The sequence below is a fragment of the Psilocybe cubensis genome, chromosome 4 (genome assembly GCF_017499595.1).
Source record: "Psilocybe cubensis strain MGC-MH-2018 chromosome 4, whole genome shotgun sequence".
Lineage (NCBI taxonomy): Eukaryota > Fungi > Basidiomycota > Agaricomycetes > Agaricales > Agrocybaceae > Psilocybe > Psilocybe cubensis.
In genome coordinates, this window is record NC_063002.1 from 1,893,205 (window position 1) to 1,905,461 (window position 12,257).

The window sequence follows — 12,257 nt, forward strand, 5'->3', positions numbered from 1 at the left end:
CCACTGTTAGTCCCGAGTATTTTATTCAGAAATTTAATCGATATGATTGCGTAAGTGGAAAATTGTGGATTTGTAACTTGCGGTCTCATTCGGGTTTACGGGTGAGGGGTTCTTCCGATTATTACCCAGTTCTGAAGTCTTAGCTAGGTGCCGAAAGTTGGGGAGGCATAAAGTTTGAGTAAACTTGCTGATTAGCGATAATAAAGCATAGCTGCGCTTACTTGCGTTATTGAAAGAGAAAGGCCTCGTTAATTTGAGGTTACACTGGAATTTACAAGGTTGTATGTAGTCATCAATAAATTACATTTGAAGTAAATTTCTAATATATTTCTTCCTCAAACTCCTAGCTAATTTAAAATGTCACCACACTAGGACTTCCAGCATTTTTTTGCAGTAAAAGCGAGCATTTAGTGAAAGGACTTTTAAAGGCACCGGGACAATGGGACGAGAGCCGCCACAATCTGAGGCAGTTTCCTCTTTAGGTATTTTAGTGTGTAGTTAAGCGCTCGTAGAAAACGTCTAAAATTAAGTGTCCTACGTTGATCAACAGTGCCTCTATTGTTGATTATTTTGTATGTATTGGCAATCTCATATGTCAAGGATAATACCTACCGGAGAACAACGGGGATATAGCGCATTGGCGATGTATTATCAACCTCGTGGGGCATAGACCAACTTAAAATTCATAGCCTTCATCCGTTTTAGTCTGTGAAGTTCTGAAAAATATTATGTGGAGATTACAGAGTACTTGTCAAGTTAAGGCACAGTAGAATCCAAGTCATGAGTGACCCAACCTTGAACCCTCATGACGACAGTACAAAGTCCACTCGGATAGGGGGGCACGCCCACTGCTGTTATGAAAGAAATGTCTATTATGATTTCGGAACAATGGCTTTTACTCGTGTCCGAAGCATAGATGGCCGGGCGGGCCTACGTATGAAAATCGAAGTACCTTGTAGAGCGACCGTAAAGATAACGACCATTTACTCGAGGATGCAGTACTCCATCAGGGCATAAGTTCCATCCCTGTGTGAAAGTGAAGAAAGAATCCGCCGTATGGCGGTTAGATATACAAATACAATACATACAGATACAATAGTAATACGGCAGGAAGATCCCAATAGGAAGCAAAATTCATCACAAAATGTGCATATACACGTCAAGGGGCATATATACGTTCACCTGCATTCCAACGAATAAAATTATATGCAAGCATCTAATAAGAGATATTAAAAACAGAATTCACCTTTGTATGTTTTGTCAGGATCCAGAATTTTCTTCAGCTTCTCAGCTGCTTCTCGTACACACTGCCTACATTCGGCCAGCCCCCTCCAGTTCCCAGTTGCCGTCCAGCATTCTGAACAAGCTCTTGATGCAGAGTTAAGAGTTTCGAGTTCGAGCTCATTTCTTCTGTGGAGAACGATGACCAGGTCCACGAGGCGGAGGAGGCCGGTGGACCAGGTGCCTGCCCCGCATCGAGGGTCTATGGCTGTGTCTGTCATCAGGAACGACGAAGCAAGGGACAAGCAGTTGCGCAAAGTTCTCTGGTCGATGGAATTGGAATCGTTATCTCGCTTTCCGCGTGCCAAGGACCTGGTAACGAAAGTACCATAATCTGTAGGTGTTATCTGAGCACTGTCAATGTCAACGACGAGGAATAAAACGACAAGAGGAAAGAGAAGAAAACCGACTGGCGATATATCGATTGGGAAGGTTGGAGGCTCAGGATCTGGAGCGACGGCAGCGGTGGTGGCCATGGTCAAGCATCAAGACGGGCAGGGCCAGCATTGAATGGCGGGATGCTGATCAACTGAAAGGCTAAACACTCTCGCCAATCCTGGGGAAGTTGGTCGTTCGGCAGTTGCCGTACCGAGCAGCAACTGACTCTGTCTTTCGATACTCCTTCACGTACGAAGGTCAAAATGGCTTCATTTTTGAATACCTTTTTCCAGTCCATAACTCCTCCTCCCGTTGTTACTCCCGAACACTACGACGGCTACGAGCTCAGATGGAAGGCCCTCGTCTTCAGGCCAGCCTGTATGTCCCAGTTTTCGCGACGCGTACCCCTCACTGAGCAACTCGATTCTTTTTGCAGTGCTCAGGACTGAAGCTTATCTTTTGGTCGGAATTTTGTTTTACGTTCTCTTTGGATATCTGGGTGCTTCCGTGAATGCGAGGAAAGCAAAGAATTGGTTCGTCTGTCGCTGTCTCTTTTCATTCAGGCGCGATCATTGACAATACCCCCTGAGAAGGCTTGCTGTTCACCTCCCGACTTACGAACGCCAGTTTTCGAGGCCACAAGCAAAGGGTGGTTTGATCTCGGACGGAAACTCCGACTTCTTCAACTTTTCTACCGGACGGCGCAATGTTGCTTCTTTGCACACGATCTTTACTTTACGGCCACGTCATGATTTCTTCCAATGGGTTTTCCAACTAGGCCGCACCTTCGTAGACCTGCACTATCGACCCGTTGACGATGTACAGCTGGACTTCAAGCTTGCTCCAGGGGCACTCGCGGATAACTTTGTATGGGCTGTCGTAGCCAAAGATGAACTCCTCTCTGTGAAGAACAACCGTTGGGATTTGGTGCGTGAATTTTTTTAAGGTTACTGTACGCGCGCCTAATCTACGCTGCAGACTTTCCTCAGGTCCGGTGAAAACCCCACTCTTCCGCCCCACTTTGTGGTTATGACTGGTAATAAATACTATCTTTGAACGCGAGCACTAAGTTGATTTTATTTCATAGAATTTGCGGATGTCACTGAGAACCTTCTCAAACCTCTTGGCAATTTCTCATTGCTCTCTGTCCTGCAAGATCCCAAAATTCTGCCCTTCTTCCGCTCACTCTCCGTGAGTCAATACTACAGTGTAGTGTTTAGTAAAAAACCAATATTAGTCTAGATTACTGACCAGCCACGAGAACGCCCGGTATTACCTCTTGCCCCAGAAGAGCGCGAAAAGCATGTCATTCTGACTCTATCTGCCGACTCTTCATATGCCGAGGAGACCATTCCTCTCGTCAACTCCATCTTCCAGCTCATCGACTCTCTTAACAAGATCAGCCTTCGACCAGAAACGAAGTCCAAACTGAAAAGGTTCCGGGAAGACATGGACAAGGCTCTCAAGGAGGACGCCGAAAAAGAAGCTAAGGAGGAGGTACGTTTTTCTTTGACTTTTCAATTCGCTTAGGCCTTTATCAATCAATCGAATCTTTACCCTCAGGCCCAGGACGCCAAAATCGCCGCGAAGCGTAAGGCTGAGCAAGAGCGTATTGCAAAGCTTAGTGCCGCGGACCAGAAGAAGGTGAGGTTCAATAAGGCTTGTAGCATCCTGTCTGCATTTGTTTATGCATTTTGTTCTGCAGGAACTTGAAAAAGAGCGCAAGCGCACCCTGCGTAAATCGCAGGGCAAGGTCGTACGCAAGTAACTTGCTTTTGCTTGTGTATAGGGGTTGTTTATTCAACCCCTGCTTGACATATTCGTTTTATCGCTTTTCTATACACATTACTTTTTAAGTATGATATAGCACAATCACTATCTGTCGGTAATATATTTATTTAGGGATGGTATATCGATGTATGTAGACTTGCTTTGCTAGCACAGTGTATGAATATCAGTGTGTTATCATTTGGATATAATGTTTGTACACATGCGCTTCAGGCGCTCGGAGATTCTGGAAGGGTATTTTTCATCTCAGGTTTTTCCCCACCGGGGTCAGTAGAGTCATGATTCGGTTTTGACTGATGGCGGGCCTCTTCGTTGTTGCGCGGTGCAGACTCGCCACTATTCTCCTTTTGTATGGGGGTAGGAGAAAGCGCACCACTCGGAGACGGGGTCGCTGCTGCAGAGGTAGCAGCCGTGGCAACGCTCCATCTGGCACCCCAGCTCGTAAAGAACCTCAAAAGCCACATCGGCTTTATACCGGGATGCTCTACCACGTCGCCCTCGTCCTCGTCTGGCGGCAGCTCGCGCTTCTTTTCCAGCGGCGTTGCAGGCGCATCCATGGGTAGGACGGAAGGGAGCTCATCTAGCCGGCTCTCCTCTTCGGCCTCGCTCTCTGTACGGCCGCGGTAGTCGACAACGCGCGAGCGGCCGTCAAGCGTCCACTGCAGACGGTTAAAGGGCCCATGCGCGCCGTGTACACCCGCGGGGAGGCGGCGCCCGCCGGTGCCGAAAACCTTTTCGCGGAGCTCGAATACTTTGCGGCGGGATTGGCCTGCAGTCTGCCAAAGGTCGTCGACGAGGAATTGGGCGGACTCGTACTCGAGGGTGTTGGTCGACTGCACAATCTTGAGGGAGCGCAGGCGCTCGGTTTCGAGATCGTTGAGGATGGTGGAGTCAGCGGCGATCTTGGAGAGCGTGGGGAGGTGGGTTTCGTAGTGCTGACGCTGAGCTAGGTTGATTTTGGACAGAGATTGTGTGACAAGCTATGGGGGGAATGATTAGTCTTTATGTTCATGGGTGGAATAAAAACTATTACCCTTGCACAAGTGATGACGTTCCGAAGATGTTCCTCTCGACGCCTTATGATGAGGAGGTGGCCACAAATGTCCACATCGATTTTCATCCATTCAGGAGTCAACACTTCTATTCCTTCAAATGTTTTCAAGTCATGAAAACTGCGTCGCCTGGTAAAAATATATTAGGAATTGAATTGTTCAAAGAAATATTTGCACTCACCGACGAGGTTCAAATCCAGCCCTCCTCCGTTTTTTCCAAATACCCTCTATATCCACCTCATCCATCGAATACGCATCCTCTTCGTCCTCGTACTCTGACTGTTCCATTGGCTCTTCCACAAGCATCCCCTCACCATCCATCACGCTGAGCAAGCTATGAAACCTGGCCTTTTCTTTTTCCTTGCCCTTGCGCTTCAAAGAAGGTCCCAAGCGACTGACATCGCTCTCCTCCGCCTCGCTGTCCCGCTCACGGCGGTGCGGGGCCTTACCAGGCGAGCGCGAGCGCGGATATCGCTTTTCAAAACTGCGCATGCTTGCTACCTCCTCTCCTTCATCTGCTTCATCTTCTTCTTCGTCTTCCTCGTCTTTGGTGGACGCAGACAAGGGATCCGCCCAGCTCGCGACGCGCGCGGTCTGAGGCACGCGCCTGTCCGTCCAGGGCCGTTTCTGGGCTAGGAGCTTGGCGAGGGTGCGCTCGTATTCCTGCGAGCTGATGCCGGCGAGATTTGTGGTTGAGCCTTCGGCAGAGGCGAGAGTGTGCGAATTGGAGGCGCTACTTAGCATATTGAATGGGTTTGGTCTGTAGTCGCCTGTATTCATGGTAAATGTCAATTTTTTAAAAAATATGATCAGAAATACGTACTCAGAGGAGAGACCTGCCCGCTGCTGAGAAGATCGTCGTCGTCTCCTTCGCTGTGTATGTTATATTAGCTTGATTTTGTAAAAGTGACCATATACTCACCCTGAAAATACCATAGGGGGCAGTGTAGGTGACTGTGCGCCGGATCCGGTCGTCGTGGATCTACGACTGGCAGAAGGACGACTGCTCATGCTGCCGCTACCACTAATGACGAGGCGGGGTGGCGGATGGGGTGGGCCAGCGTTAACAGGGACCAGATTATTCGGTGAGACTGACAGCTGCTCCCTCTCCTTCTCTTTTCCTTTTAACGGCGTAGATAGGGCCGGAGGAGTTTGGCTCAAATCAACACTTTGGGTTTTCTTCTTTGCCAATCTTACAGTGCATCAGATTTTTTGACCGAGTTGTGAATACGGAGAAACAACATACCCAGCCCATGTGCCCAACTTGCCTCGCACACGGCCACCCCACATACCGCCAAACGAATGCACACTGCCGGGCATGGAGGTCGAGTTGGAGTTGAATACATCGCTCTCCTCCTCGGTCGAACGACCGTCGTAGCCGCGCTTTTCTTTCCACGACTCTTCCCCGTCGCTCGCGGGACCGCGCCTCGTCCATTTGTCGCGTTCCGCCAAGACAGTCCTACTATCGCCATGGCCCATGCCGAGCCTGTGCGCGGCGGAGGTGCCCTCTGCATCCTCGCGCATGCGCACGAGCTCCATCACACGACCGCTCCATAGGGCACGGATGGTGCCCGCTATGACATGATCGCGCTCGCGCTCATAGAGAGCAGCACTGCCGGTGCCAATGTCCATGCTCTCTCCGCGGCGGGCGCGCTCCTTGCTCTTCCTCCTCGCACGCTTCTCCCTGCGCGAGAAGGAAGAGGCACCGGTGCCAACGGCGAGGGTGACGAATCCGGGGAGGTCGAGGGTGGGGGACATGACGGCGCCCGGATCGCCATGGGTGGTGCCGGTCGTTGTGAGCCTGGCGAGACTGCTCCCTATGCCGCTGAGCAACTGACCGCCACTAGAGCCAATGGAAGGGACACTGGAGCTGCCTTCGGCAAGACCTGCTTGGGCGGGGGAGCGGTCGGAGGCGGCTTCACCTCCACTAAGAGTTAGACTGAGGGTGTGCCTGCGCTGGTCGCGCAGAAGGATATCGCTCGAGTCTGCTGCGCCATCGCTGTCGGCTGCTGCAGCGAGACGGTTCTTGATGACACGACGAACCTTTCTGTTCTCTGCCTTGAGCTTGGCGTCGTATGCAGCGGATATGGACTCGACGAGCTCGCGGGTAAGAACTGCGCCAACGGGAAGCGACTGAATTGTGGCGGCAGCAGCAGCAGAGGCAGCGGAGGCAGAGAGAAAGTTGGTAGGAGGCGGGGCTGGGGGGATGAGTGGGGTAGAGACATGGATAGAAAGATGCGGGGTAGAAAAGGTGCGGTTGTTCTGGGGCGGGTGGGGGGCAGTAGACTGGATATAGTGGCTGATGGCGAGAGAAAAGGCGTACGGGTAGAGAAAAGGGTCCCTGGGGAGGATCTGAGAGGTGTGAGCGGAAGAGAGTAGTACGATGGAGTTTGGCGTACAAAAGAGTAGCCGAGATAGGCGAGCTTGTTGCGAACAGAGAGGACGAGGGTGAGAATGGCAGAGACAAAGAGGGGATCAGCGATGCGCTCTGTGGGCTGGATGGGGTCAACTGGCTGGGGATGGGGGGACGCGCGGACAGCATACCTCTAGGCCAACGCAGGGAGCACCGACGCGGGCTGTCCATATGCGAATGCCCTGCACAGTCTGGTCGCATAAAAGGCCGTCGAGAACAAGAGACTGGGGAACGGAAGAGGCGGAGGCGGAGGGGTAGAGGCCGAAGAGGGCAAGACTTGCCTGGATGAGCTTTACGAGCTCGAGAACGGTATGGCGGAGTGCTGGTCGTGGACGGGGACGGGGACCAGGAGCGGGGGCTTGGGGGTTGTGGGGATCTGGATCAGGGAGACTGTATGCAGAGACAAAGCGCTCGCGGGTGGCATCGCTGGGGTCCTCGAGAGAGAGGGCAGCGCGTGGACTGCAGCCCATGCGGAGAAGACTGATGTTGGCATGGAGCTGGTGCTGGACGGTGGCATAGTTGCCGTCGGGGACGAGGACGATGTTGTAGTCTGAGCGAAAGTGGGCGAGGGAGGTGACTATGAGGGTGCCGTGGGGAGTCTGCTTTGGGCGTGCGCCGTCTGCACGAAGGAGAGCGAGGGTAGAGTCCCAGACGGCGGGGGTGGCGGGAGCGAGGGCATCGAGGAGAACGCGGTGGTCGTCGTTGGCGGTGTAGACGAGAAGACAGGGAAAGGGGCGGCGCTGCTCGACCCAGCGCTGAACCGCATAGAGCTGGTACTGAGGGAGAAGAATCTGGGGCTTGGCAGAGGCAAACTCAAACTGGGGCGGCGGACGTACGGCATGGGGAGCGAGCAGAATGAGGTCGTGGTTGGGCATAGAGGAGAGGAGAGTCATGTGACGGAACGATCTGACCCCGCCATCGAGCGGGTTGGTATATATAGACTGGCAAGACTGAGTGGGACTGCATGCTGTCCCCAAGCGAGCTCGCCGGCCTGCTTGTCTGTCCGTTCTGTCTCTGCCCACAGGAGCAGCCGACGACTCTCCTCTGCGGCCACTCTGTCTGTTCCCGCCATACCTTCTCTGTCTGCCCCGTCCCTGTCTGCTCTCCCAACCCACCTGCCAACTCCCCTCCCCGCATCCCCCCGCACTCTACCGTCCGCTTCCACCCTGCCCCACCCCCCCACCAACCGACCCACCCGCTCCCTAACACACCCGACATCCCCCGCCGCCCCGATGTCGTCCTCACCAGCCTCGCCGCCCTCGCTGCACGCACTCTCGCTGCCCTCCATCCCCCTCCTCCCGACGACGACGACGACCAGGACAATCGCCCTCGCAAGCGTCGCAAACACACTCATACACACTCCGATTCCGAAGACCTCCTCTCCCATCTTCGCTCCTCCGCCCTCCGCCAGCGTCTCACCCCCTCCGATGTCCCCCTCATCTCCCCCACAACCGACACCGCCCTCGCAGAGTACGACAAGCGTCTTCTCGAAGAGCTTACCTGCCACATATGCTATGTTCTTTTCTATCAGCCAGTGACCACCCCCTGTCAACATGTTCGTTTCCCTCCTCCCTCCCCATATGCCTCTCACCTCTCTTTCTCCAGACTTTCTGCGCAAAGTGCATCCAGCGCTCTATCGATCACAGTCCAAAGTGTCCAATCTGTAGAGACGACATTCCCCATTCCTATTTTCACGATCATCCAGTCAACAAGCTGCTGCTTACTATCAGTTTGTCTCTTTCTCACTTTCCACCCTAATCTCTCCTCATTTCTCCCAGTTCTCAGAGCTTTTCCTCTCCTCTATCGCGAGCGCGCAGAATCTATCCAGCAAGACGAACGCCATGCACGTCTCAATACCCCCATATTCCAGTGCACCCTCGCCTTTCCCGGCATCCCAACCCTCCTTCACATCTACGAGCCCAAGTTTGTCGCCCTGTTCCCTCCTTTTCCCATTGCCTCACACACTATATCAGGTATCGACTCATGCTCCGCCGTTGTCTCGAATCTCCCCGTCCCTCTTTCGGAATGGTTATGCCTCCAAAGCCTGGTTCTCCAGAGACAAACTACGGCACCATGCTCGAAATACGCAGCGTTCAGATGCTAGCAGACGGCAGAAGCATGGTTGAGACCTGGGGTGTCTCGCGCTTTCGTATCCTAGAGCGGGGTACACTCGATGGCTACATGGTCGCCAGGGTAGAGAGGTGCTGTTTATTCCCCCCTCTCTCATCTCTCTCCCCGCGCTCACTCCAAGCAGGATAGACGATTACCCGGATGAACTGACCGACGCCCTTCTCGACGTCCCTGAACCCCCTTCCCCGACTCCCTCCCCATCCTCCACCACTACTACGCGCCGTCGCACAACTCCCTCTTCCTCTCGCACATCCATATCCCCTCCCCGCACTCCACCATACCCAACAAACGAGGAGCTCATCTCCACCTGCAAAGCCTTCGTAGAATCCATCAAGCGGGGATCCGCCCCTTGGGTTGTCCAGCGTCTCTCAACCACATATCTCGTCATGCCATCCGACCCTGCCCTGTTCGCATTCTGGGTCGCCCACGTTCTACCCATCGAAGAAGAGGAAAAGGCCAAGATGCTCCCCATCCGGAGCTCCCGCATGAGGCTGTTGCTGGCAGTCCATTGGATTGAGCAACTGAATAACAATTGGTACGCGACTACTTCGTCAAGTCTTTTTGTGTTCCAGCAGAGGGTGCTGAGGTGGTTGCTTGTGGGCCCTGTCCCCCTGCTGTTCCCGCTGCTGTTGGTCATTTGGTTCTTTGTGTCTCGTGTGTTTTGGAGTTTGGGTGCGGGTTCAGTTGTTGCAACCACCTCTGGTCTGGGTTCTGGTTCCGGCAGGGTGTGATGTTATTCTGTAAACCGAGTTTTACTTACGGTCGTCTTTTTTTTTTATGGTACTGTTTGTTGTTTTCTTTTCCCTCGTGTGTCCCAGGTGGTTCACGAATGGATGCACGATTCTGTGACAATCTGCCTTGCTTGATCTTTTTGCGATCTCCTCCTTTGCTTTTGTACTCTCTTTTTTTTTTTCTTGGGATATCTAGGGTAGGTGATTTTCTCCTCGCGACCGCTCGTACGCTGATTCTACTGCACAGTCCACTCTATACACCGGCATCATTAATACTCATATCAAGGAAGTTTGCTACACTCGCGGAACCTGGGAGAGAAGTCTCCTATCATCATCATTTTTGGGAGTTGGATCTAGTTGTATCTACCTAGTATTTGGATTGATTAATGCTCGCGTCGATTGGACGCGAAGGTTGTTGACGGTTGTTTATGTCTGTGGGTGGGCGGTCGATCGATCGGCGCGGTTAGGCTTGGCGGCGGCGGGCGTGATTAATGGTAGCGCAGGATGATGAATTGTCCAGACTATGAGCTGATGTCATTGGTCTTGTTTCGCATCAAATCTGGCGTGCATTTAAAAAGTGCCATGAGATACTCGGCTCAATCGTAAACTACCGATTAACGGTGTTCCCATTCTCGGACTCGGCCAGTTCTGCCAGGGCGTTGGTCGTGGCTACAGCGGCGATTTGTTCCCCACTGGCCCAGCGCGATGTGATCCCGTAGTATCACCGCATCAGCATCAACTTCTTTGCCTGGCATTGGCACTGAGTGTGGGACAACAACCCTTGAGGTCTCGACCACATCAACTAGTTACTATTACTGTACATCAACGTACTGGTTTAATGGTGAGTCGCGTGTGGTACCAATCTCACAGTGGGCACAGGGCTTTGAAGAACCGTGGAACGTCGGCGCATGGGTATGAGCGGAGACTTGAGAAAAACAACCAGATCCACCAGTCTATATCTTATACAGCTCCTTGAAACCCCCTTTGGTACTTGGCTCTGCTTTTTTAACATCCACGTACCCGGATTTCTGGTGGCTGTCCCTTGGGAAACCGTTCATGGACGCCTGAAAGAGAAAAATGAAGGAATCAAGCTGTTTCGGGATCCAGCAAACGTCAAGTTGTCATGCAATATCCTCGATCCTGATGCCGGTGGTTGGAGACAAGGAAGACGTTATATGTATGTAAATGCTCCTCTTGCAGTGGCAAGATCCACGCCTATAAGTCAAGTACCACCGTAACCTGGCTTATCTTTCGTAAGGTAAGTTTACTTTTAAAAAAATGCCTCTCTGACCGCTTCCATGCCTGCTATAGTACAGCCGAACTTATTGCAAAGAGGGATATAATCGATTGACGCCACTGTAATATCCACCTGTCCGACATCGGCCAAGATGCGAGGGTGCGCCTAAAATTCGTACATAACACCACTGACGGCCCACGATACGTCCATTGCTTCAGAACCCTCTGCCCAGGCTGTAGCAATCCGCATATTTGGACAAACCGGCTGAACGTGCTAGCTCGCTCGGAACCACAGGAATTCCTTGAGCGCTCCTTTGTCATTGGGTTGGCATATGGAACGGGTCACTCGCGACATGCAATTGGAAGAGTATTTATTGTACACACGATTCATGCCTCGGAAAACTTATCATCACTGCGAAATTTTTGTGTCTCAAGCACTTTCAGTGAATATGGTTTACCTGCTCATGTGGTTTGAAACGAGCATTATTGCAAATTTATCCAATGAAGGACAGATCTTGTTACTCCCTTCTCCTAGTGTCATTTATTCGAATATCGTCTTGGGCGCTCGATTGTTCGAGTTATGTATTGAGGTGATTGAAGTCTGTAGTTGAAACGATGCTATGGAAGGCACAGAATGAATCCCGTTGAACAAAAGCCAATGTTAAAAACCTCGTGAGCTTTGACTCTCAAAGATACATGAATACCAAGTTGGTAAGCGGGTCGGATTTCTGAAATTAAAACGAACTATTAAAAAAGTTTGGACGGAATATCTGATGTAGTCTCCTGTATTCTCTCCCAAAGTATCCTTTGAAGTATGGATCATGCGCAGAGTCCGTATCATCACAAGGGCATCACTGGTCCCGCAGATGCGGCAAGTAACATGATCTCAAAATTTGGACAGAGAAGAAATCGTAGACACGGAGTCCCGTTCTTTCTGCCTTGTGCACAGTCATAGGAACAGTGGAATACTGTGCTGCTTGAACTGCGCGATCAAGCCACTGATGAATTTTCGGTTTTCTGATTTATTAATACATACTATTGGATAATGTTCCTCGTGGAGACTGTGATGAAACTTGGTATTGTTAGATAGATGGTATAATACCTGCCAATCAGTCAACCGAACGTGAGATTGCAAGAGATGAGAAGATGGGCGCCTATTGGACCCGTGTCCATGCCCTGAAATAGTACAGGGTCGATGGATTTTATCAAGAAAGGCATTCTGTGGAAACAATTAAGGAGAGGAACTAA

General features: G+C 51.7%; 4 protein-coding genes across 4 annotated transcripts; 2 read left to right on the forward strand and 2 right to left on the reverse strand.

The window, feature by feature from the left end:
* Positions 1 to 1,159: 1,159 nt before the first annotated feature.
* Positions 1,160 to 1,757, reverse strand: JR316_0004779 (uncharacterized protein; the record flags this gene model as incomplete). Its single annotated transcript, XM_047890543.1, has 3 exons — positions 1,160 to 1,182; positions 1,247 to 1,628; positions 1,692 to 1,757. 3 exons carry the CDS (start codon positions 1,755 to 1,757, stop codon positions 1,160 to 1,162), a joined length of 471 nt encoding a protein of 156 aa, XP_047750304.1.
* A 165-nt stretch (positions 1,758 to 1,922) lies between these two features.
* Positions 1,923 to 3,427, forward strand: JR316_0004780 (UPF0674 endoplasmic reticulum membrane protein C2G5.01; the record flags this gene model as incomplete). Its single annotated transcript, XM_047890544.1, has 8 exons — positions 1,923 to 2,037; positions 2,096 to 2,192; positions 2,253 to 2,586; positions 2,638 to 2,695; positions 2,747 to 2,850; positions 2,902 to 3,156; positions 3,223 to 3,303; positions 3,365 to 3,427. The coding sequence occupies 8 exons, from the start codon at positions 1,923 to 1,925 to the stop codon at positions 3,425 to 3,427; spliced, it is 1,107 nt and encodes a 368-aa protein (XP_047750305.1).
* Positions 3,428 to 3,656: 229 nt separating this feature from the next.
* JR316_0004781 (Protein STB2) lies at positions 3,657 to 7,787 on the reverse strand (the record flags this gene model as incomplete). The annotated part of the gene is made up of 8 exons (XM_047890545.1): positions 3,657 to 4,427; positions 4,481 to 4,628; positions 4,681 to 5,269; positions 5,323 to 5,372; positions 5,422 to 5,691; positions 5,746 to 6,851; positions 6,899 to 6,994; positions 7,044 to 7,787. 8 exons carry the CDS (start codon positions 7,785 to 7,787, stop codon positions 3,657 to 3,659), a joined length of 3,774 nt encoding a protein of 1,257 aa, XP_047750306.1.
* An 89-nt stretch (positions 7,788 to 7,876) lies between these two features.
* On the forward strand, positions 7,877 to 9,773 carry JR316_0004782 (LON peptidase N-terminal domain and RING finger protein 3; the record flags this gene model as incomplete). The annotated part of the gene is made up of 3 exons (XM_047890546.1): positions 7,877 to 8,835; positions 8,886 to 9,113; positions 9,167 to 9,773. 3 exons carry the CDS (start codon positions 7,877 to 7,879, stop codon positions 9,771 to 9,773), a joined length of 1,794 nt encoding a protein of 597 aa, XP_047750307.1.
* Between the last annotated feature and the right edge of the window lie 2,484 nt (positions 9,774 to 12,257).